This window comes from Manis javanica, chromosome 2 (assembly GCF_040802235.1).
Source record: "Manis javanica isolate MJ-LG chromosome 2, MJ_LKY, whole genome shotgun sequence".
In the NCBI taxonomy this organism is placed as follows: Eukaryota; Metazoa; Chordata; class Mammalia; order Pholidota; family Manidae; genus Manis; species Manis javanica.
The window spans coordinates 187,728,559-187,755,004 of NC_133157.1; the positions used below are offsets into that span (position 1 = coordinate 187,728,559).

At 34.4% G+C, this 26,446-nt stretch overlaps 1 protein-coding gene across 25 annotated transcripts in view; it reads left to right on the forward strand.

Moving 5' to 3' along the window:
• RIMS2 (regulating synaptic membrane exocytosis 2) overlaps window positions 1-26,446 on the forward strand; it is a 570,663-nt gene that overhangs the window by 129,292 nt on the left and 414,925 nt on the right. For 15 of the 25 annotated variants that reach the window (XM_073229921.1, XM_073229922.1, XM_073229923.1 and 12 more), the window contains one exon: window positions 2,581-2,592. The exons of the other annotated variants lie outside the window; for them this stretch is intronic. In XM_073229921.1, the coding sequence (XP_073086022.1) occupies window positions 2,581-2,592 (12 nt within the window). The remainder of the gene's footprint in view (window positions 1-2,580; window positions 2,593-26,446) is intronic. 25 annotated transcript variants of the gene reach the window in all.

Genomic DNA, 26,446 nt, shown 5'->3' on the forward strand with positions numbered 1-26,446 from the left:
TTATATTTATACATTACAATTCCAGTTTGATTATTAATGAGATTAATAACACTTTTGACAAATGCAGTGAAACTACTGACTTAGTTTTATTATTAAAATCTGGTTAGAAGATGTAGCCAGTCCTTTGGTTTTGAATTGCTTTGCTTTGGAAGGCTTTTGGTTCAGAGAGAAGAACTATTTTGATTAGGGTTTATCATCCTCATTCTCCTTTTGACAATCTCCTTGGGAGATTTATTCAGTCCTAAAGCTTCAAATATAGATATGCTGCTGATTTACAGTTATGATTTCATTAACTGGATTATTCATTGAAGCTCCAGGTCCACCTATATAGCTGCCTACTGAAAATCTGTTTGGATGTATTAATAGGCACCTCAAATTCACCTTGTTTATACCTACATTCATTATTTTCCCCCAAATCTGTTTCTCATTCTTTTTGGGAGGTGGTTGTTTGTTTTTCTTTCAAGGAATTGTCCTCTTATCCTCCCAGTTATCCAAGGCAGACTCTGGGAGTCTTTCTCTACTTCCTCCTCTACCTCAATGAAGTCTTAAGGGGTTTTACCTCTCAGTATCTTCTAAATCAGTGTACTTTTTTCAATTTCTCCTGTTACTATAATAGTTCATACCATCGTCACATTTGTTTTACCCAAAATACTGAATCAACTTCCTAATTGTTCTTCCTTCTTCCAGACTTGTCGCCTTCCAGTCTGAACACTGTAGAATAGAGAACACTCAGTAAATAGTACCTAATAATATTATGCCTTTTTTATAAATCATATCATAGACTTTGTTTATATATTTTTATTCTTGTTGAAATATTATGATGGCAGTATTTTTTCATATACCTATTGTAGCCAAGTTTTCCATGAATATTATAACATTGAACTTGTTTTATCTGTTAAGGATAAACTATTAGCAAATTGATAAGTTACAACTTCGTTTTCTTTCTTTCAATTTCTACAATGTGAGCTTTCTTGTGAAAGAGTTATGCTTCTAAATTTTAGTTCACCCATATGTTGAAATCTAGTTATTCCCAACTACATGTATTCCAAATTATGCCAGTCTTGTTTGTTTTTTCATGCTTTTTGCATATTCCATGTTCTTTGCATAAAATGTTTTCTCTTGCCAGTCTTGCTTGACATTCTCTTAATTATTCTTTAAAAACGTGCTTACATCTTAGAAACCTTCCTCTTAATCCTTCTTCAAGTTCTGTTGCGTCTTCGATCATTTGTGTTTCCATAGTGCTTTGTTATTCCTGTTCTGCAATGATTGATTTCTCTGTCACATTTTAGTTCCTTGATGGCAAAAACTGTCTTACTCATTTTTTATATTTTGGAAACCTAGTATATTACTGATACATGTATAATGAATGCTCCATAAATGATTTTTGTTGGACTCAATGGTTGGCAGTAGATGTAGATGTCCTTGACTATGTAAATAGCTTTTATATGATCTTTATTTTTAAACATTTGTTCAAATGAAGCAGTCAAGAACATAGTAATGTAAAAGATACAATCCTATCTCTTTTATGCAATTGCCTATGTTGTAATAGGCTAGAATATCAGATATAGAACTATGTACTAGGCATTGTAATGAGAGCTTTTTATGTTGTTATTCAGTTCTTTGAAAACCCTATTGTAAACATTAATACCCTATTTTGCAGATAAGGAAGTAAAGGTTTAGAGAGCTTAAGAAAATTACACAAGATATACTGGTAGAAATGTTATTTTAAAAAGGTAGAATTTTAAGAAGTCTGATTGTAAAATCCTTCCTTTTAGTCACAAGTATAATGTACTGCCACCAATATTTCAGAAAAACAGTGATACCTCAACACATTATTTTAATTTCAAATGTATATAAGTTGTTAGATTATTACATTATCACTTTTACTAATATTATCATTATTTTATACTTAAATAAAGAGAAATGCAACAAGTTTAAAATTTAGCATATTTAAATATGTTCTCCTGACCAAATCATGTGTCTTACCATTTGCCATATTTATAATATTGGGAAATTATGACCTCAAACTACCAATTATAATCAATAACATTTTATCTCTAATGACTTCTTCTAATTAATTTTTTTCTTTTTTTTTTAGTGGAAAAGTTTAACTTAATGGGACAAAAATAACTTTTAGAGCAATATTCACATAAAATTGCATTTTGTGTATTTTTTGATAGTATGATGAAATTAAAGATAAATTTTTATTGTCTGTACATAAAAGCTATTTTCCTTAACATTTTTCAATTTTCTTCTTTAATTGTGTGTTTAATTATGATTCTATTTGTGGGAATAACATTCTCCTTTATATTTGGGTATTTACTTGCTTTTATATAAATTAATCTGTTATATATCTTAATATGTTTTAGGATATAGCATGCTCTGCTTGAATGTATGGAAACGTTTTTCCTCTTAAGATGTTTATATTTTAGTCAAAACGTAATTTAGACTTTTCAGAATTTTCATTTCACTAACAAATTCTTAAAAACTCTTACTTGTTTTAAGAATGGAATTAATTATTTCTTTTTTGTTTTGTCTTTTTTGTCCTTTCTGACTTGCTTTCGTGGATATTCACACCAGGAGGACAAAGTGGTTAGAGTCTTTTTTCTGTCTAATATTATTTTTTTCTTATTATTATTGCTAATTTTAATCTTATAGCTGTATTTAATTTACATACTTTCATGTGTTTTGTTATAGTTTTAGTGCATGATAATTGCTAAACATTAATATATTTTAAGCATGCTATCTGATTTTACTAAAACACACATATTTTACTATATTACAGATTGAAATTTAATGACTTTATTTGATTCTTAAAGAGGCTTGCATCCTTAGAATTTCATATTTTTTTAAAGGAGATATTCTATCATTCCTCATTGTGATAAGAAATCCTTTAATCTTATTATGTTTCCCTAAACTCATTATTGTACTGGTGAGAGTTTTTAAAAGGTTTTGAGTTAACATAAAGATTCAACCTTTGTAATAATGAGTCATATAAAACATTGAACATGGATTTTCTGAAGTATATATTTGCAGTTAAGTACTTAATATGTTTTTATTTTTATTAATAATTGTTTTAGAGATTGGTAAGATATCTACCTCATATCCTCATGTTATCAGATATAATTAGAATTTAAAAATAGTTATAAAGAATTTGATTATATGCCAGGCTTTAATACTCTGCTAGTGTCTACCCTTAGAAGCCTAATTTGGATTGAGGTTTGCTCTGGAGACAGGTGGCTTCCTTCAAACATAGATAACATCTTTCTATTCTGATTCTTTTTGATGAGTCAGACTACAACTTGAGGTCTTTTCAAGTTTTCCAAACTCAAATTGGCATAAAAGCCAAAGAGAACATCTGTTAGCTGACATCTAAATAGTGCTTACTTTTTTGCCAGAATCTTCTCATTCTTTTCAGGCTTCAGTTACTTATTAGGTTGTGGATAATGTAGGTGTTGGCAAATATAGATATATGTTTAAGATGAAATCTCTGAGCAGAAGAAAATATACTGGGACTATCTTCTTTTTCTCTCTGCAGTAATTCTAACAAACTTTTGAGGCAGTTTTGAAGATGTACAGGTCAATTACTGTAGACATGTCTCAGATTGTGCATCATCATTCTCCTCAATCCAGAACAGGTTCCCTAGAGAACCTGTCAGCTTTCTATCAGGCAACCTTATTATCTCACTCTTAATTAGTGCAATTCAGGCAATTCAAAGCCTTTAGAATCTCTAGTGCTACTTTTGTGTCCATAGTTAACACAACATACAGAACGGTCTGATAATTGTCTGTAGTTTTCATAATGAATTCTGACACCTATTTCAGAAATGAAATACTTAGTGACAACTCAGCTGTAGAAATGACGTTCTTCTACTGAGAAGATTTCATAATGCAACAGTCTGTATTTTAAAACACAGATTGACTAACAGATAAAAATACACTAATTTTATGTGGATTTGGAACATTGCCAATAAAATTCAACAAGGCTTTTTATGATACTCTTTATGCAGCACTGTTCGATAGAACTTTTGCCAATGATGAAAATGTTTTATATCTTTAACATCCAGTACAGTGGGCTGTAGTCATATAGAGCTATTCAACACTTGAAATATGGCTATTGTGATTGAGGAACTGAAATTGAATTAATTTAATTTAATTTAAATTAAGTTTAAAGAGCCATATGTGGTTAGTGGCTAAAGAAACCCCAAGCTTAGATAGCAAATATTCTATGACTGTTTGGTCTCCAAGGCAATATCCTGTACACATAGCAGCAGTATGATGTGTATTCTAGCAGTGGAGATAGAGGCTGTACAGAATGCAAGAAGGGTACATTTGCTAATGCCAACCTTGTATAGAGCCAAGGGGGGTAATGGATAAAGAACATTGTTCCATGGGCAGAAACAAGGAATGAGAATTCTAGCAGTCAAGGAAGAACTTCCCAGATAGCTGAATCGGAGTCTGGTAGATAGGATAACCAAGGAAATTAAGGTATTGTTTATGTAGGGATTGCTGTGTGCTATGGACAGTTGACCACTGTATATTTTTCATTCTTCACACTTTTTTTTTTAAATTAAGAAATCATTGATATACAATCTTATGAAGGATTCACATGAGTAGCATTGTGGTTTCAACATTCACCCATATTATCAAGTACAGCACACCCCATTGCACTCACTGTCCATCAGCATAGTAAGATGCTATAGAGTCATTACTTCTCTTCTCCATGCTGTAAGGACTTCCCTATGACCTTCCTATATTGTGTGTGCTGATTATAATGCTCCTTAATCCCCTTTTCCCTCCCGCCTCACCTACCCTCCCTAACTCCTTCCCTTTGGTACCCACTAGTCCCTTCTTGGAGTCTGTGAGTCCACTGCTGTTTTGTTCCTTCAGTTTTGCCTCATTGTCATACTCCACAAATGAGTGAAATCATTTGGCACTTGTCTTTCTCTGCCTGGCTTGTTTCACTGAGCATAATATCCTCCAGCTCCATCCATGTTGTTGCAAATGGTAGGATTTGTTTTCTTCTTGTGGCTGAATAAAATTCCATTGTGTGTGTGTGTGTGTGTGTGTGTGTGTGTGTGTGTGTGTGTGTATACCACATTTTCTTTATCCATCCATTTGCTGGACACTTAGGTTGCTTCCATGTCTTAGGTATTGTAAATAGTGCTGTGATAAACATAGGGGTATATATGTCTTTTTGAATCAAGGATCTTTTTTTCTTCAGGTAAATTTCTAGTGGAATTCCTGGGTCAAATGGTATTTCTATATTTAGTTTTTTCAGGAACCTCCATGTTGCTTTCCATAATAGTTGAACTAATTTACATTCCCAGCAGCAGTGTAGGAGGGTTCCCCTTTCTTCGCATCCTCGCCAGCATTTGTTGTTCTTTGTCTTGTGGATGTTGGCCATCCTAACTGGTGTGAGATGATATCTCATTGTGGTTTTAATTTGCATCTTTCTGATAATTATGATGTGGAGCATTTTTTCATGTGCCTGTTGGCCATCTGAATTTCTTCTTTGGAGAAGTGTCAGTTCAGATTGTCTGCCCATTTCTTAATCGGATTATTTGCTTTTTGTGTGTTGAGGCGTGTGAGTTGTTTATATATTTTAGATGTTAACCCCTTATCTGATAAGTCATTTATGAATATATTGTCCCATACTGTAAGATGCCCTTTTGTTCTGCTGATATTTTGGATGTTAACCCCTTATCTGATAAGTCATTTATGAATATATTCTCCCATACTGTTGGATGTCTTTTTGTTCTGCTGATGGTGTCCTTTGCTGTACAGAAGTTTTTAGTTTGATATAGTTCCACTTGTTCATTTTTGCTTTTGTTTCCCTTGCCTGAGGAGATGTGTTCAGGAAAAAGTTGCTCATGTTTATATTCAAGAGATTTTTGCCTATGTTTTCTTCTAAGAGTTTTATGGTTTCATGACTTAAATTCAGGTCTTTGATCCATTTTGAGTTTACTTTTTTATGTATGGAGTTAGACAATAATCCAGTTTCATTCTCTTAGATATAGCTGTCCAGTTTTGCCAATACCAGTTGTTGAAGAAGCTGTCATTTCCCCATTGTATATCCATAGCTCCTTTATCATATATTAATTGACCATATATGTGTGGGTTTATATCTGGGTTCTCTATTCTGTTCCATTGATCTATGTCTCTGTTCTTGTGCCAGAATCAAATTGTTTTGATTACTGTGGCTTTGTAATAGAGCTTTAAGTCAGGGAGCATAATTTCCCCAGCTTTATTCTTCCTTCTCAGGATTTCTTTCGCTATACCAGGTCTTTTGTGGTTCCATATGAATTTTAGAATGGTTTGCTCTAGTTTGTTGAGGAATGCTGTTGGCATTTTGGTAGGGATTGCATTGAATCTGTAGATTGCTTTAGGTAGGATGGCCATTTTGGCAATATTAATTCTTCCTGTCTGTGAGCATGGAATGTATTTCCATTTATTGGTGTCCTTAATTTCTCTCATGAGTGTCTTTAGTGTTCAGGGTAATTATTGTATTTTCTTGACGAATCAGCTCCACTTTCATTGATTCTATTCTTTTATTCTTTTCAATTTTATTTATTTCTGCTCTAATATTTATTATGTCCCTCCTACTTACTTTAGACCCCATTTGTTCTTTTTCTAGTTTCATTAACTGTGAGTTTAGACAGTTCATTTGGGATTGTTCTCTTTCTTGAGGTAAGTGTGTTTTGCAATATTCTTTCTCCTTAGAACTACTTTCACTGCATCCCATAGGTTTTGGGGTGTTGAGCTGTTTTCATTTGTCTCCATATATTGTTTGATCTCTGTTTTTATTTGGTCATGATCCACTGATTATTTATGAGCATGTTGTTAAGCCTTCATGTGTTATGGGCCTTTTTATTTTATTTTTTTGCACAGTTAATTTCTAGTTTCATACCTTTGTGGTCTGAGAAGCTGGTTGGTACAATAACCATCTTTTTGAATTTACTGAGGCTCTTTTTGTGGCCTAGTATATGCTCTATTCTTGAAAATGTTCCATGTGCACTTGAGAAGAGTATGTATTCTGCTGTTTTTGGGTGGAGTGTTCTGTAGATGTCTCGTAGGTCCATCTGTTCTACTGTGTTGTTCAGTCCCTCTGTCTCCTTACTTATTTTCTGTCTGGTCGGTCTCTCCTTTGGAGTGAGTCGTGTGTTGAAGTCTCCTAAAATGAATGCATTGCATTCTATTTCCCCTTTTAATTCTGTTCGTATTTTTTGTACATATTTGGGTGCTCCTCTGTTGGGTACATAGATATTGATAATGGTTATACCCTCTTGTTGGACTGACCCCTTTATCATTATGTAATGTCCTTATTTGTCTCTTGTGACTTTTTATTTTTTGAAGTCCATTTTGTCTGATATATAAGTACTGCTACTCCTGCTTTTTTCTCCCTATTAGTTTTATGAAATATATTTTCCCATCCCTTCACTTTTAGTCTGTGTCTTTGGGTTTGAAGTGTGTCTCTTGTAGACAGCATATGGGTCTTGTTTTTTTATCCATTCTGTAACTATGTCTTTTGATTTGTGCATTCAGCCCATTTACATTTAGGGTGATTATTGATAGATATGTAGTTATTGCCATTACAGGCTTTAGATTCCTGGTTAGCCAAGGTTCAAGGGCAGCTTCTGTACTATCTAACAGTCTAGCTTAACTTGCTTTTTATCCTATTTCATACACAATCAAAAGTTTTTTTTTCTCCCTTATCTTCTTCCTCCTCCTCCACTTTTTATATATTAGGTGTCATATTCTGTACTCTTGGTGTATTCCTTGACCGACTTTGTGGGTAGTTGATTTAATTATGCATTTGGTTAGTAATTAATTGGTCTACTTTCTTTACTCTGGTTTTATTTTCTCTGGTGACAGCTATTTAGTCTTAGAAGCGCTTCCATCTACAGCAGTCCCTTTAAAATACACTGTAGAGATGGTTAGTGGGAGATAAATTCCCTTAACTTTTGCGTATCTGGAAATTATTTAATCCCTGTTTCAAATTTAAACGATAATCTTGCTGGGTAGAGTATTCTTGGTTGGAGTCCCTTCTGTTTCACTGTATTAAGTATATCATGCCATTCCCTTCTGGCCTGTAAAGTTTCTGCTGGGAAATCTGCTGATAGCCTGATGGCCTTTCCTTTATACGTGATCATTTTTTCTCTCTGGCTTCGTTCAGTACTCTGTCCTTGTCCCTAATCTTTGCCATTTTAATTATTATATGTCTTGGTGTTGTCTTTCTATCTTCCTAGAATCCCTTGTGTTGGGAGATCACTGCACTTTCATGACCTGAGAGAGTATTTTGTTCCCTAGATTGGTGAAATTCTCCGCAATTATTTCCTCAGAGACTTTCCCTTTTTCTCTCTCTTCTTCTTCTGGTATCCCTATAATGTGAACATTCTTCTGTTTGGATTGGTCACATAACTCTCATATTATTCTTTAATTCCTAGAGATCTTTTTTTCTCTCTGTGCCGCACCTTCTTTGTTTTCTTATTCTCTAATTTCTATTTCATTTACTGTCCCCTCTACCTCATCTAATCTGCTTTTAAATCCCTCCATTGTATGTTTCATTTCAGGTACTGTATTTTTTAAAGTTTCTATCTGTTTCTTGAAGTCCCCCCTGAGATCTTGAATATTTTTCTGTTGCTCCATGAGCATGTTTTATGATTTTTATTTTGACACCTTTATGAAGAAGATTGATGATTGCAATTTCTCTTGACCCTCTTTCTGGTGTCTGCTGAATTTTTTAGCTGTTTAATTTTTCTAGTCTTATGATATAGTAACTGTGTGTAGGTGGCACCCTCTATTGCCCAGAAGCTCTACTTTGTGGAGCTGCTGAGCACCTACTGCAATGGTGGATATAGCAGGCGAATGGCACTGGCACCTGCCAGAAGGAAAGAGCTTTTTCCTGCTTCCTGGAGCAGTGCTTGCCTCTACTGCCAGGTCCATTGGGCTGTTTGCAGGGAGGGGCCTCTGTGCTTTGCCCCTGTAAGTGCTGTAGATGGGGCCACCCTCCTTCTGGCTTGGCACAATGGTGGGGTAGCAGGTGTGGAGACCTGTGCCTACCAGGAAGAAAGAGTGGCAGGCCTTGTATCACTGTGGAGGGCCTTGGGGCTGCATTGCCAGACAGGGGGATAGAGAGTCTGAAGCTTCTGAAAGTTCCCAGCCTGCTGGCCTGAGTGTGCCAGGACGATTTTGTCCACCTGCCTTTCTCCTGAAGAGCAATCTCTGTGTAGTCTTTGACCCTTTAGCACCCCTCTCATTGTTGGGAATTCTTTCAAAGTGCCTACCTTTCTTTTGTTCCAGAGCAGCTGGCTGTGGGTACCTGTTCTCCATAAGTGGCTGGAATCTCAGTCTCTCTGAGTGTTCTGCCTGTATTTGCCTTCCAATCCCACGAATGTCCAGGGCACCTTGTAATGTGGGTTTCTGCCCCCAGAGCAGATCTCCAGGGTTGGGTGTTTACCAGTGTTGGGCTTCTACTCTCTGTATGCTTTGTTTCTTTTCCTCCTGCATGTGAGCTGGGGTTGGGGCAGGGCTTGGGTCCTGCCAGATCATGGCTTTGCTACTTTACCCTTTTCTGTGAGGTCTTCTCTTTTCCCTAGATGTAGGCAGACTGTTCTGCCAGTCTTGAGGTTGCTCTTCAGAATTAGTTGTATTTGCTGCATTTTTGTGTTTTATGTGGTTTTGGGAGGAGGTTTCTGCCTCACTTCTCACACTGCCATCTCTTTCCCCCTCCTCCTCATTCTTCTCATTTTTGAGTGAGAGTTTGAGTGAGAGTTTTTGTAACCTTGTTCTTTCTCCACCATTGTGTATGAGGTGTGTTGGGAACTGCTGGCTTGTTGTTTGTGTATGCGGCAGTGGTTCACAAGGATCCACACTCAACAATAATGGAAGGATTTGCTTTACTTTTGAGATCCTAGATTCAGGGCTAGATTTTATAACTAGATGAGACTTTGGGATTATCTCCCTAATGGAGGAGGTGAATGTGTTACATGTGAAACATATGTATGGAACTTTGAATAAATGCATCGAAAGAGCTGATTGTTCTAGACCCTCTTCAATGACTAGCCTAACAGACATTTTCAACTTTCTTATCTCTTGCAATCCCCAAGTGAAGGACATAAGAAACAGAAAAATTTTAGCTTTCCTTGCAACTTGGAATAGATATGTGATATAGTTCTAACAAATGATATATATAAAAAATGTATAAGGGCTTCTAGGAAGTCATGATATAAGAGTGAAGATGTAGCTCACACTACCTTTTAAAGCAAAAGTGATGCTTAAGCTTCATTCATTTGTGAAGATGAGAGAAAAATCAGTGTATTTAAGTCACTAGTAATGATATTGTTGAGACACTGAGCCAACTCCGTGGGACCCCTTTCTTCAATGTGAGAATAATCCCCACCCCCTGTTTTCTCCACCAGTAATCAGATTTTCTATTACAGCCAAAAACATTTGTAATGGACACCTTAGCAAAGATGCAATGTGCAGCAGGGAAACCATACAACCATCTATATCTGTGCTTCAGAAATACAGAAGTGGAATAAAGGTGTACATGTTAAGTATTGCTCAGATACTCATCTATCTGTTTTTGCCTCTGTAAATATTTGAAGAATTAGGATCACTTAACACAATGTAACATTCATAGTCATATATTACAAACCACCTTAGGTTGCAAACAGCAAATTAATATGAATATGTTATCTTGGAGATTGACTATTTCCTTAAATATGGATCTATCTTCACATAGAATCAAAGTAAAGAGGAATAAATTATTCTTTATAAAATTTGGATGTTTCTCAGACTTTTTAGGATGTGTGGAACAAATAACGTAACTAAACTTCTATGGTAAATTATTTCCTTTAGGTTAGAACATATTTCTAACTATCTTTAAAAATAGTGAGCTACTCATGCCTATTGAGAGCATAGTGGAATTATGGTATTGGGAACAAAATGATGTTCCTTTCTCTATCTAGAGATATATCATTTATTTAAAGACCACTTTAATACAGATCTTAAATTATTCCTCTTTCACTTTTTGCAGTAGTTATTAGTTCTCTTAGGTTACCCGTATCTCTTGAGACAATAATAAATAAAAATTTTACTCATTATTGACAGGTTACTAACCTTTATTGTAAAATATGATGTTGCTAATGATTATTATTGAAATGAAGAGTGTGGAAGGATGATATATGACTTGTAGTATTTCTCACATTTTAGAAGTATAAAGGTTATCTGTTGGGTTGCAGCTGCAGCTATGTTATTTAGAGCAAGGTGCTCTTTGTTTTCACTGCAATCTGATGCCTTTTCTGATTTAAGCACATTATCCAGGCTTTCATACCCGGTATGTATGTCTAGCTACCCAATGTTATTCTCATATGTAAGTTGCAATTCAGCATATACTTAAAAGTATTTTTCAATTTATAGTGTATTTTATTGTTCCATTTCATCTGGGCAATAGTTGTGTGGAGCTGTATTCCTTCCTGTTAACACTGTTTAACAGTGGTAGATTAATTTATTTGCTTTTGTATTCCTATTTAATAATACAGTAACATGTATGACTTAAATAAAATTGTTCTAGAAACTGAACATAACAGCTTTGTTGGAGCCAAGCTGTTATAATGAAATCATAAGTTTAAATTCTGCTATTCCCATTCTGCCTGTTTTATTGTAAGCCTGACAAAGACCTGAAGTCTTACATTGTTCAGTGTAATGCAACACAGTGTAATACGAACATCTAGAGTTTTTCAATATAGAAGTATTTTGAACTGTATTATTTAGATAACATAACAATTCAACAAGAATACAGAAAAAAATTCATTTAGAAAGCAGGAAGAGTTTAGAGTAAATCAAAAGATAAAGACTGCTGAAATTTTTTGAATATATTATATATTCTAAACTTAGTGAAAAACATATAATTCTAAACCTTATTCACCTGATTACCTGTGTAATTTGTGTAAGTGGGCAACTGACCTTGGAAAATCTGGTTATGGTCTCTTATAAACAGGACTCAAACATTCATATTGTGTAAGTTCTATGTATCATTTCATAGAAATAAAGTATCTCTAAAATAAAATATCCTACAGGAAAATTATGAAAAATATATATGACAAATGAAAATGCTGGTAATGATAATATGTTGAAGTTTTATAGAAGTTGATATTAGTAATAAAAACTGACTTACAGAGATTTTCAGTTTAGTTACAAGAGAGTTCTGAGAAAGTTGGAGAGACTATAGTAAATATTTACAATTGCAGCATAGGGTAATAAGAGCAGAGAAAGGTCATACATATTCTGATTATATATTTTGCCACTTTCCCATCTTTTAGATAATTTTTCCTTTGATCAAATGATTACAATTGTGTATTCCATTCCATCCAATCTATAACTGAAAATGAAGCCTGTTTCTTTGTCTTCTAAGGGATTCCCATAACTTCAAACTCCCGTAGATGAGAGCTTATGAGCTCCTGAGATAGTACAAGTGTTGGTGGCTAATGGGGTAATGGATTTGAGAATAGAGAGCTAAAATTCAGTAGTTTCATGGTTGAATAAAGAGGATAGAAAAGATAGAGGAGTCCATGATGATAATTAGATTTTTGCATTGAATGAGGATATTTGTGCTAAAGCTAGCATATGGAAGATAGAGGGAATATTTGGGACAGGAAGACAGCACAATTATTTTCCTTATGGAGATAGTTGAGTTTGAAGGGCTTTTAGGAAACTAAGCAAGAGATTTTTGTTAATAATAACAGCTAACATTTATTAAATAATATGTGTAAAGAGCACTGAACTTTTTAACATGTATCATTTCATTAATTCTCATGACAGCTTCTCTCTAACAGTGAGCTGTGGGCGATGGTATAAAATGGGCTGAGGTGGGATGCAGCACGAAGTGGCTAAGAACATAAAGTCTGCTCTCAGAATGCCTGAGTTTAAAGCCAGGCTTTATCACTTTGCTGACTACATTATTGGGCCAATTACTTTGCATTTCAGTCTCGCTTTCTCATGTCTTACATGGAGGTAATAAATAAGTATGTAATAACAGGGCCTAACTCAAGAGTTTTTGTATTTCAATATTGACTCCTTCCCCAGGATTCCTAGGACCCTCTTTCCTAAGTGCCTAAGGTTTACTTTCATAAGGAACATAAAACTCACCATCATATTTCAAAACTAAATGGCAGGTTGTTGCATTTTAACATAAAGGGTAAACTAGAACCAGATATGCTACTGGTTTGGTCATTCTTCTGTGATCGCCATGGGGTCCAGTGGTGATCTAACAGGTCTTGGATGTTTTCTTCCACTCTTGGCTCTGCCTAGTCTCCCCAAGGCCCTCACTGAATTTGACTAGGACAGAGCCAGGAGAGAACACGTTATGGGCCAGCTCTTTTTTTTTTTTTTTTGAGAGGTCATCTCTCATATTTATTGATCAAATGGTTGTTAACAATAATAAAATTCTGTAAAGGGGACTCAGTGCATAATCATTAATCAACCCCAAGCCTAATTCTCAACAGTCTCCAATCTTCTGAAGCATAACAAACAAGTTCTTACATGGTGAACAAATTCTTACATAGTGAATAAATTCTTACATGGTGAACAGTACAAGGGCATTCATCACAGAAACTGTCAGTTTTGATCACGCATCATGAACTATAAACAATCAGGTCAAATATGAATATTCGTTTGATTTTTATACTTGATTTATATGTGAATCTCACGTTTCTCCCTTAGTATTATTATTATTATTATTATTATTATTATTATTATTATTATTTTAAATAAAATGCTGAAGTGGTAGGTAGATGCAAGATAGAGGTAGAAAACATAGTTTAGTTGTAAGAGGGCAAATGTAGATGATCAGGTGTGCCTATAGACTAAGTATTAATCCAGGCAACAAAACATCCACGGATGCAGAAGATTTCTCTCAAAACAGGGGGGTGAGGTTCTAAGCCTCACCTCTGTTGATCCCCAATTTCTCACCTGATGGCCCCCCTGCGACTGTGCCTGTCTTAGGTTGTTCCTCCCTTGAGGAAGGGCCAGCTCTTTTTTGTATGGAGCTGCTTGTGAGTCTTCATCCCTGGCTGAATAAACTAATTTCGTATTTTCATGATTCCTCTTTTCATTTTTTTCTTCCTTTAAAGTGGTCTCTGCTCTCAGTTCCCCTCCCACACGAATAGTACTTCAGTGCCCTTAACTCCTTCTTCTGGTCCCATTCTGACTTCCAATTCCAATGTCTCTAGAATATAGTACCTCATTATTACTGTTACAGTGCATACAAAATGTTTATGCTTATTTTAAGGACATTATTATGTATTTGGATGAGTAATATAGGGACATAGTCAAAATTCAAAAGATTAGTGATAACAAAGTTTCTTTCCTGTGTTTTTTAACAATATGAGTCCTTTAAATATTAAAGTAATTCCTTTTGACATATGCTGCAAATATCGCAGGTGTTCATTTTTCCTTTTATTTATATGTAAAAATGTTTAATTGCCTTGTAGTTAAGTTTATTGGTCTTTTTTGGCATCTGGGTTTTATAACACAAAGAAAACCCTTCTTTATTCCAAGATGCCAAAAACAAATTCTCCCATATTCTATCCTGGCACGCGCGCAAGCGCGCATGTGTGTGTGGTATCCCATTTTTTAAGTATTTAGAACTTTGACTTGTTCAGAATTAATTTAATATAAGCTATAGGACACAGATCCAGCTTTATTTCATACTGTTACCCATTCATCACAGTGCTACTTATTTAGTAACCGATTTTTATTCACTAATGTACACAGCCACCTTTTTCATATATGGAATTCCCATATGTATTATGGTCCATTCTGGACCCTTTAATCCTTACATTGTTTTTTCTCTTCTTGAGCCAGTACCAAGTAGTTCATAGTTTAATGACTGTACCTTTTTAATATGGTTACTGGTACCTTATAGCCACTAGTCAGTGGCCTATTAGGGAGTGGCAGTGGGAGTGGGCTCCCCACCCTGGCTATAAGCAATAGAGGGGTGGGGGGAGAAATTATGTTGTCTGTCAAGAATAGTTAAAAAACGAACTAAAAGTTTATCATTATCTCCATATGAGATGCTGAGGTACTTCTAAACCATTTGGTGATAAACTACTTCTCCCTACTGGGACAGATTGTGTCAGATCCCTTCCCCCCTCCTCCACTGTTACAACACTGGAGCCAGTTACCTCACATTGCTCTTTTCCTCTCAAAAATTTCTTGGCTATTAAAAAAATTGAAGTGATACTTACAATGAAAATTTTCAATTTGTTTATTTATATGTAAAATGAATTCCTTTAAAAAAATTGAAGTGTTAACTTACAATAAAATGTACAGGATTTGAGTATAGTTTGATGAGTTTTGAAAAATATGTATTTTCAACATTACCATCCCTCATCAAGGTGTATATTATTTCCATCAGCCTAGAAAGTTCCCATGTCAGTTCTTCACCACCCTCTCCCAAGAGTCTATCACTTATCCTTCTGGCTTCTATTACTGTACTTAGTTTTGCCTGTTCTTGAACTTCACATATAAATAGAATAATAAATTATGTACTGTCTTCTTTCTCTCAAAGTCTATGAGATTAATTCATGTTTTTTCCTATATCAATAGTTTGTTCCTTTTTATTCCTGACTATTTATACTGAATGAGTATATCACAATTTGTTTATCCATTCTCCTGCTGAAGGGCATGTGGGAAGTTCACATTATTTTTTGGCTGTATCAAATACAGATGCTATATGTACAAACATTAGTGTTACAGGTCTTTGGTGGGCATATATTATTATTTCTCTTTGATAAATACTGAGGAGTTAGAGTTGCTGGGACGAGATGTTTGGTATATGTTTAACTTTAATTACAAACAGTTTTCCAAAGTTCAGGTATAATTTTAACTTCCATTAGCAATACATGAAAGTTCCATTGCTCCACAACTTCACCAGCTTTTGGTGTTGTCAGTCTTTTCATTTGATTTATTCCGGTGAATGTGGAGTGATTTCCATTTCCCTCATGACTAATGATGTTGAGCAGCATTATGGCTGTACATATTATGTATATTGTGAAATGTATGCTTAAATCTGTCCATTTTAAAATACCATTTTTGTCTTATTTATTATGGATTTGCAGGCATTCTCTCTCTATATTCTAGATATAAGTATCAAATCTATATATAGAGTATGTTTTCTCTCACCATTTTGCTTGCTTTTTTATTTTTTAATGTTATTTTTTGGAGAACAGAAAAATTTAATTTTGATGTACTCTGGTTTATTAACTTTTTTCTTTTACCGTTAGTGTTTCTCGTAACCTAAGGTATCTTTGCCTACCCCAAGGTTGCAAGGTAAGTCTCTTGGCCATATTTGTTCCTTTGTTTTTCCTTCTATGTGTTAGAATCAGTTTGTTCAGTTCTAAATAAATCATAAAAGTATTTATTTATTGGTCTCATGTTAAGTTATGGATAAATTTGAGAATTGTCATCTTAATGATATTGTCTTCATATTTAAAATTACAATATTTTTTATTTATTCATCTTTGTATCTTCTAGTGGCATTATTTATTTAATTTGCATACTTCTTGACAATTTATTTTAAAATTATAAATGAAGTATTTTATTACTTTTTCTTTTATGTAATAGTATATTGATTTTTGTATGTTATTATATACAGCCACCTTTCTAAATTATACTGTTTACTATAATTTTTCAAATGTTTCTCTTGAGTTTTAGCCATATAAAACCATATGACCTGAAAATAAGAATATAATTTACCTCCTCCTTCCTGATTTATTTCTCCTGTTTAATTGCATTAGCTAGAACCTTCAGAACAATGTCAAATAAAAATATATTCACTTATATAATTAAAATAATCTACATGAGCTGTTTTTTTGTATTTAAAATTTACTTTATAATGGTATGATTACTTTTAGTTCTTCCCCCTGCCCTGTACAACATGCAGATATGTTTCTGTTGCAAATGTATCCCAGAATTGTATGTACTAATTGTCTACTTCATGGTTTCTAAGAGTTAGAAGTCATCCAGCTGTCTTCCTTGTCTTTTGCTGCCTTTTGGCCAGTTTCAATTCTAAGGATAGTCACTGAGATGTTAGTGTAGGAATTTTTGGTCACTTAATAAAGTGGTAAAGAGGGTTGGAGTATGGGGATAAAAAGTCAGATGACTTTTTACTTTAACATGATGTAAAATTTTTGTAGAGATCAAGGAAGACAATGAAAAGAAAATATTTTTCTTACTGAGTTTGCCTTTATTTAGGAGTTTTTTCCCTCTATTGATATCATTACATGATTTTTCTCCACTAATTTGCTATGTGGTAAATAAAAATCTTTGATTTTTCATAAGCAACTTTGCATCCTTAGGGTAAAATTCACTTGGTTATGATATAATATTCTTTAAAAAATATATCCTTATTTCTGATTTGATTTACTAATATTTTATAGAGAATTTCTTCATCTGTGTTCATGGAGAATATTGGCCTGTAATTTTCTGTTTCTCAATGTCCTTTTCTGGTTTTGGTTTCAAGGTTGTGCTGATCTTATAAAATGAATAATTTTATTCAAAAGAGTTTATTTCTTCCTTAAACTTATAGCAGAATTCACCAGTGAGGCCAGCTGAGTTTAGAGTTCTCTGTGGGGAGTTAAAAAATTATGTGTTCAATTTTATATGAAGTCATTCAGATTATTTCTTATTATGTATTTTGATGTTTGTTTTTGAGGGAAATCGGAAGTTGTTGAATCTGTTACCATAGAGCTAATCATCATAATCACTTATTAACCTTTCATGTTGATGTGATCTGTAGAGGTTTCCCCTCTTTCATGCTTGCTACTGATCATTTGTGTTTTCTCTCTATCGCTGTTTCTGTCTACACAATCAGTCTTGGCAGAAGTGAATCAGTTTTTTCTTTTTTTGTCTGTGTTTTGCTTTGTTAGATTTTTGTTAAGTTGTTTTATACTCTTTTCTTTATTATTTCCTTCTTTCTACTTACTTGGCTTTATTTTGCTTCCTTTTCTAGCATCTTAAAGTAGAAGCATTATTTTTATAATTTCAACAGTTTTAATTTTCTATAATTTTAATAATCCTTATTAATTCTATACTGTCCTTTCAATAACTGGCATTTAAAACTATGAATTTCCTACTAAGAACTCCTTTAGCTACATCACAGAAATTTTGATATGTATGTTTACATTTTATTACCGGGTTAAACTATTTTAAAAAGTTCTCTTATTGATTTTTAAATCTGACCCATAGGTTACTAAAATGTGTTGCTCTATTTCCAAATATTTGGGTACTTTTTAGACATCTTACGAATTTCTAATTTAAAGCCATTGCAATCAGAGGGCGTGCTCTGAGATTTTGATCCTTTGGAATTAATATTGAGACAGCATGTAGTCTTTCTTGGTGAATGTTCTGTATGCACTGGGGAAGAAGATGATTTCTGATGTTGAATGTATTTTTCATATACATCAATTAGATTAAGTTGTTAATGACTTGGTTCAAGACTTCTAAATCCTTATTGATTTCTTGTGTACTTATTTTATAAGTTGCTGAGGGAGAGGTATTAAAGTCTCATAACTCTGTGGATTTATTTACTGTTCTCTTTAATACTTGCAATTTTGTATCATCTGCTGGAGAGCTTTTTTATTAGGTCACTCACATTCAAGATTGTGAATGTGAATGTTTTCTTGATGAATTGACATTTTTAATTATAATGTGTTTCTCTTTCTGTTTGGTAACATCCAATTTTGATGTCTACTTTTTTTGATATTATTGTAGCCACACCAGCTTTCTATGCTTAGTGTTTCTGTGGTAAATCTTTTGCTATTCTTTTACTTTGAAGCTGTCTTTATTTTTATTGAATGTTTTGAGGAGAAAAGTAGACAAATCCACAATCAGAGTTAGGAGACTTTAACACTCCTCTTCAGTATCTGATAAAATAAGCAAGCAAGTACCCCACATGTCTCGTGTTTACAATGAATTTCTTGTAAATAACATCTAATTGAGTCTTGCTTTTTGTATCCTGTCTGGTAATCTCTGCTGTTAATGAGTCTATTAACATTTAATGTAATTATCAATATGTTTAAGTCTACTGTCTTTGGTGTTTTTTTCTCTTTGTCCTCTCTGTTCTTTGTTCCTCTGTTTCTCCTTTCTTGTAAGTGCTTTTTTTAGTTTGTTTTCTCTCTATTGACTTTTTCAGTTGTATCTCTTTCTGTTATCTTTATTATGGGTTGCTTAAGAGATTACAGCATGCATCTTTAACTTATCACAGTCTACTTTCAAAATGTTCTCTTACTTTATGAATAATGCAAGGCTCTTACATCAGGTTACTTCCTGTGGCCACCCTCCTGCCTTTTGTGCTCTACATGCCTTTACCTGTATGTGCTAGAAACCCCACCTTACACTGTTATTAAAATTAACCGTAAGTTATCAACAGTTTTTAAAAATAAATTGTATGTGTCTGTGTATGTGCATATACTTAAGTTTAAACAACAGTCTTTTACTAACATGTTTGTTCTTTCTGATATTCTTTATTCCTTTTTGTAGAACCAGGTATCTTCCCTTCAGTCAAAATCTTTTAATACTTCTTGTAGTGCAGGTCTGCTGGAGATTTAATGTTTCAGTTTTTGCACATTTGAAATGTCCTTATTTCGCCCATATTTTTGAAGGATATGTTGGCTGGATTTAGAATTTGCATTGAATGGTTTTTTGTCTTAGCACTTTTAAACTTTTTAACGAATTTAGTTCTTATGTTGCTTTCTGGACTCCTCTATTTTTATGTCAAACACTAGACAGCTACTGCTTATTATTCATGGAAAGACCTTGATTATCTGCAGATTTTCTCTCAGTCTTCCTGTCTTGCCCCTGTACCTCAAGCAGCACTTTATGCCTGTTCCTCAGAAGGGGTCTCTCAACTTTCCCGTCCATCCCATTCCCAGCCACACTCTCATACTAAGTCCAAGGGAAGGTGTACCAAGTATAGCAAAGAAAGGCACCCTTTCACTGAAGGTATAGAGTTTTCTGTATCCTGGATTGTGCATCATTATCAATTCAACTCAGCCCTGTAGGCCTACGGCTTTACTTTTTTTTATCTTTGTGCTGTCCCTGTGTAGATATTAAAATCTTAAACACACAGTGTCAGTTCTGGAGCATATTGCTCTGGTTTGTATCTACATCTTCATTTTTGGTACCTCAGCTTTTACTTCCTGTGTACTCAGCTTTGTATTTAAATTAATTTTTGTTTTTGTAGGCAGGATAATTTTCAGATTATTTTCATATGCCGTCTTCCTAGTTTTAATGAGCTTTGACTTGAGTTCCTTGAGATAATTTATGGTGATTAGAATATTCTTTGTTTTAATACCTATTATATTTTAGTGAAGATGTAACACTATATAACAATGGATAATATAGATACTTGGACATTAAAGACCTGTTAATCACAAAGCTACATTTTAATGAAGGGAACAGTCCAATAACAAATAGCTTGTTCCATATTTTCACTAGCATGAATTGACCTAACCAGTTTACTAGCTTTGAAATTGTGCTTGAAAAGCCAGTTATTTACAAGAAACAATTTACCTAAGTTCTTTGACAAGGTAAAGAAATGTATTCTGGTGTTGAAAAGAATGTGGCTTTGATTTCTTTCAGATCTTACCTTGGACTAATTTTGACCTCTTGTGAGCAGTTATGATTTGGTTGGCACGAGTAACCTTTTTCTCTGTAGAATTTCTACTTAAAGTTTGGCTCAATTTTAGTTTTTGACTGATTTTAATTTGAGAATTGGTTTTTACATGGAATCAATACTTTGGTATGTTTTTGGGAGGGCTTAGGGGATTCTTGAAACATAATGAATGGTCTCAAACAAGTTTTGCCACCTAAAATGACTCCTATGAAGGTTTCTTTTTTTTTTTTTTCTCTATTTTACCAGGGGTGATATTTAGCTAGAACAGAATCTTATAGTCCTTTGTGAACAGGAGTGTATTATCAGTTATTTGGCTTGTATTCCTCAGATAAATACTCCAATTTACCTATAAGGTCAACTGAATATAAACCAAATTCTAAGGATGAAAGAGTAGATTATGGGGAACTCCTATGGCTTTAAATATGATCTGCATGTTTACTAATGTCTTAGTCCATCTGGGCTATTATAACAAAGTACCATAGACTAGCTGGCTTATAAACAACAGAAATTTATCTTCACAGTTCTGGAAGCTGGGAAGTCCAAGATTAAGGCATTGGCAGATTTCATGTCTGGTGAGGACTCACTTTCTGTGTCATAGATGGCATCTTTTCCCTGGGTCCTCACCTGGTAGAAGTGGTGGGGGATCCCTATGGGGTCTCCATAAGGGCATTAATCCCATTCATGAGGACTCTACCATTATGACTTAATCACACCTAAAGGCTTAACCTCCTAATACCATCACCTTGGGGATTAAGAGACAGATATTTAGTCCATAGCAGCTAATGTTTTCTAAATGTGTATTTTAATCCTGACCTGTGCTGTATAGTCATATATCCTTTCTACTTGACATCTCTTTTGGATATATAATAGATATCTCAAATTTAATATGCACCCCCCAAAAGAGCATCATTGGATACCCTGTTCCTTGAACCCAAAGCCTAGGCATAACCCTATATTATTCCCCTTTCTTTACACAATTGGACTTCATCACTAAATCCTGTTGGCTTCTCCTTCTAAAATATAGCTTTCTATTTCTGTTATTATCGTTTTACTCTAAGCCACTATTTTCTGTCATTTGGACTCCAGCAATAGTTTCCTAATTAGTCTCTCTGCTTCCTTCTCCAACCCAGTCTCCATACATCTTTAGGGGAGATCTTTTTCAAAATGGAATCAGATTATGTCATTCCTGTGCTTAAATTCTCAAGTGCTTTCTCACACAACTTCTTACTGGGACATGCGGGGAAGGCAATACCCATCTGGCTCTGGCTGTCTTTTTCACATCATCTCATACCCTTTTTAACCTTATCTCATACCATTCTCCCCTCATTTCTTTTTTCTGTCCCCGAAGCCACCAGGTCCTTCCCTTCATATAGGCATTCACATATATTGCTTCCTTACCTGGAATGCATTTCACCAGTTTTCCATGTGGAAGGCTCATTCTTATCTTTGGTACCAGCTCACCTGTCAGCGCTTCAGAGAGGCCTTCTCTGACTGTGCTCTGTAGGGTGTTACTCCCATTCAATATTGCTTACTCTCTATCATATTACTCTTAATTTTCTAAAAAAACATGTGTATCTTGTTTATGATTTGTTTATTTACTTATTTATTGTTTATCTTTCTCACTGAACTGTAAGGCCCATGGAAAATAACTTCTCTATCACTGCATCTCTAGTAAGTAGTTTGGGGCTTGGTACATTATAGTGGTTTCAATAACTATTTGTGAATATATGAATAATTGAATTAAATAGATATTTCCTGATAGCATTAATTTTTCTGTGCCCTTAACCAAAAATGACATTATGAAATAATAAAAGACATAAAATGAGATACTTTTTTATTTTTAAGAAATAACAGCATCATAAAAGCAAAATTTTACATTTCAATCACTTGATTTACTTAAAATTTTGAAAGATTACATAAGGCATAACAAATGAGCTTAGGTAAAACTGACTCCATCAGGCCAAGTGATTCTTCCTCTGTCAACATCAGTTCTCCAATTTTTTCTCAAGTCATTTGATATTAAGAGAACTTACAGAATAAAAGTGAAAAGTTCAGTTAGGTATTATGACAATCATCTCTTTATCATGTATTGTCCACTCTTCAGTGTGCCTTGCAAGGTATTTCTTTATATGTGTCTTAGGTACCAATTGTCTCTGGGAACAAATTATAGTACCTTCCTTAAGTCTAATAGAGTGCTTACTGGCCCAGAGTTTATTTCTTAATATTTCGGACCAGGTCTTTATAAGTACCATAATCATGTATTTGTGGCTTGTTTCGCTTTTGAGAGCCATTCTTATTATATTGGATGGTGGAACTAGATTAAAATGGGCATAGGTGAGAAAGGTATGTTCTCATCTGGAGCCCTTCTAGTAGATCTGAGTAAATAAAACCTATAATGGGAATTCAGATTTGGTGCTTTATACAGCACACTCTCTGAATCGACATTATCTGAGAGCCCACCAGAGTGTAATCAGCCTGGGAGCTGAACAAATTGGATCTCTAAGAATAGCTCTGTGTTAGCTCTAGCATCCACAGAGTAACTGACCTGGGCTTTCAGTGAATAGGTAGTGATACCTCAGGGACTTATGTCTACTAGGCAGGATGTGCATTGGTAGCTGGGTTAACTTTTTGTCCAGAATTTATTTTTAGGTATTTATCATAAGGGAATTTGCTGAGTTGTTTGTTTGACTTTTAAAAATGCCAGCACATTGTGCTTCTTGGAAGTGAGGGTATGCTTATTTAGTTAAGATGGCACCAAAGGAGGCTAGTGTGAGCCTAATAGCATAGTACTGGAATTTATTGTGATGTTGAAAAAGCAGGGAAGTGGCCAAATAAAAGATAATAATCATTAGGAATATACTGAAAGTAGCCCATACAAGAGCCCAAGTTCATGAAAATCTAAGAACCTTGACTTCAATAAATATATTTGGTTTGGGGAGAGGACAGGGTAATAGAGAAAGCTAGTAATTGCTATTGGGATTTAGTTACCTTGGCATATAAAGCCATTCATCATTGGGAATTTTTTTCTCTTAATTTTTAAAATTATTGCAGTAACATATACAAACATAAATTTTACTGTTGTGACTATTTTTAAGTATACAGTTCCATGGCATTAAATGCATTCATACTGTTGTGCGACTATCACCATCATCCATCTCCACAACTCTTTTTATCTTATAAAACTGAAAATCTATACCCATTAACCAGTAACACCCTTTCCTCATCTGGCAACACCATTCTACTTTCTATCTCTATGAGTTTGACTACTCTAACTATCCAGGATAATTGGAATCATGCAGTATTTGTCCTTTCCTGTTTGGCTTATATCACTGAGCATAATGTCCTCAAGGGTCATCCACATTGTAGCACATGTTAGAATTTTCTTTCTTTTTAAGGCTGTATAATATTCTTGCTTATCCACTCATTTGTGGATGGACACTTGGGTTGCTTCCATGGTTTAGGTATTGTGAGTAATGTTGCTGTGAACAAGGTTGTACAAATATCTCCATGATGCCCTGCTTTCAGTTCTTTTGGGTATATATCTAGAAGAAGAATTGCTGGATAATATGATAATTCTGTTTTTAATTTTTTAAGGGACTGCCATTTTGTTTTCCATAGTGACTATAATATTTTACATCCCTACCAACAGTGCAAAAATATTTCAATTTCTCTACATCCTCACCATTATTTGCTATTTTTTGTTTTTTTTGATAGTAGCCATCTTAATGGGTGTGAAGTAATTTCTCATAGTAGTTTTGATTTGCATTTCTCCAATGATTAGTGAGGTTGTGATACTGTGATTTACAATAAGAAATATATATTTAGTCTTTGTCCCATTTCTGGCACAGTTACTAAAACCTTTGGAATTTCCTAAATGATGAGAGTGATCAGGGTGTCTTTTGTTATGTTAATGAAGAGACTTTAGGACTGCACCTAAAGATGGGACTAGGTTGCCTGGGGGAACCAACCATGCGATTACCCCTGACCTGGGGGAAGGGGAAAGGGGCTGGATGTTGAACCAGTCACCAGTGACCAATCATGCCTATATAATGAGGCCTCCATAAAAACCTCAAAGGGGTTTTGGCAGCTCCCAGGTTGGTGAACATTTGGTGAGCCTGGAGCGGTGTGGAAGCTCTACACCTCTTCCCGCAGACCTCGTCCCTTGGACTCTTCCATCTGGCTGTTCCTGAGTTACATCTTTTTACAGTAAATTGGTGATCTAGTAAGTAAGATGCTTTTCTAAGTTCTGGGAACTGCTCTAGCAAATTAATTCAACCTGAGGAGGAGGTCCCGATTACCTCTAATTTATAGTCAGTCAGTTAGTTAGAAGTTCAGGTAACAACTTGGACTTGGAATTGGCATCTGAAGTGGAGGGTAGTCTTGTGGGACTGAGCTCTTTGTCTGTGGAATCTGATGCTGTCTCTGGGTAGATAATGTCAAAATTGAGTTGAATTCTTGGTCACCATGCTAGTGTCAAAGAATTCCTCTTTGGTGTGGGGAAGCCTATAACCACTCCCCACACCCCTACTCCCAACACACATACACATTAGAACTGGGTCCAGGGACCCAAGAGATTGAGCATCTTTTCATGCACTTATTGACCATGTATCTTCTTTGCGGAAATACCTATTCAAGTCCTTTTTCTATTTTTGAATTGTTGTATGTATGCTTTATTATTGTTGAATTATAGGAGTTCTCTATATATTCTGGATATTATTCACTTAAATATGTAATTTGAAAATATTTCCTCCCATTCTGTGGGTTGCCTTTTTTCTGTTGATAGTGTCTTTTGATGCACAATTAAAAAATTTTAATGAATCCAAATTTGTCTATTTATTCTTTATTGTCTCTGCCTTTTGTGTCACATCCTAGAAATCCTTGCCAAATCCAGTGTTCATGGAGTTTTACCCTATGATATTTTCTAATTTTTTAATAGTTTTAGGCCTTATATTTAGGTCTTTGATCATTTTGAGTTAATTTTTGTATATGGTTAGATAAGGGTTCAACTTTATTCTTTTGTATCTGGCTATCCAGTTCTCCCAATGCCATTTGTTTAAAAGACTATGTTGGCACCCTTTTCAAAAATTATTTAACTATATATGTGAGGGTTTATTTCTGGACTTCTTTTCTATTCCATTGGTCTATATCTATCTTTATGCCAGTACCACACTGTGTTGACTACTGTAGTTTTGTAGTAAACTTTGAAATCAGGAAGTGTGAGTTCTCTAGCTTTGTTCTTTTTCAAGATTGTTTAGGCCATTCAGGGTCCCTTAAGATACCTATGAATTGTAGGATGGGTTTTTCTATTTCTGAAAAAATTATTATCAGGGTTTTATTAGGCATTGCACTGAATCTGTACATTGCTTTGGGTAGTACAGTATACCTCAGAGATATTTCAGGGTTAATTCCAGACCACTGCAGTAAAGCAAATATTGCAATAAAGTGAATCAAATGAATTTTTTGGTTTCCTAGTGTATATATAGAAGTTATGTTTACACTATACTGTACTCTAAGTGTGTAATACATTATTCCTAAAAAAACAATGTACATGCCTTAATTAAAATATACTTTATTGCTAAAAAAGTGCTAACCATCATCTGAACTTTTGGCAAGTTGTAATCATTGATTACAGGTGACCATAACAAATAAAATAATAATGAATAACTTTGGAAATATTGTGAGGATTATCAAATTGTGAAACAGACATGAAGTGAGCAAATGCTTTTGGAAAATGGCACTGATAGACTTGCTTGACCTGGGTGCCAC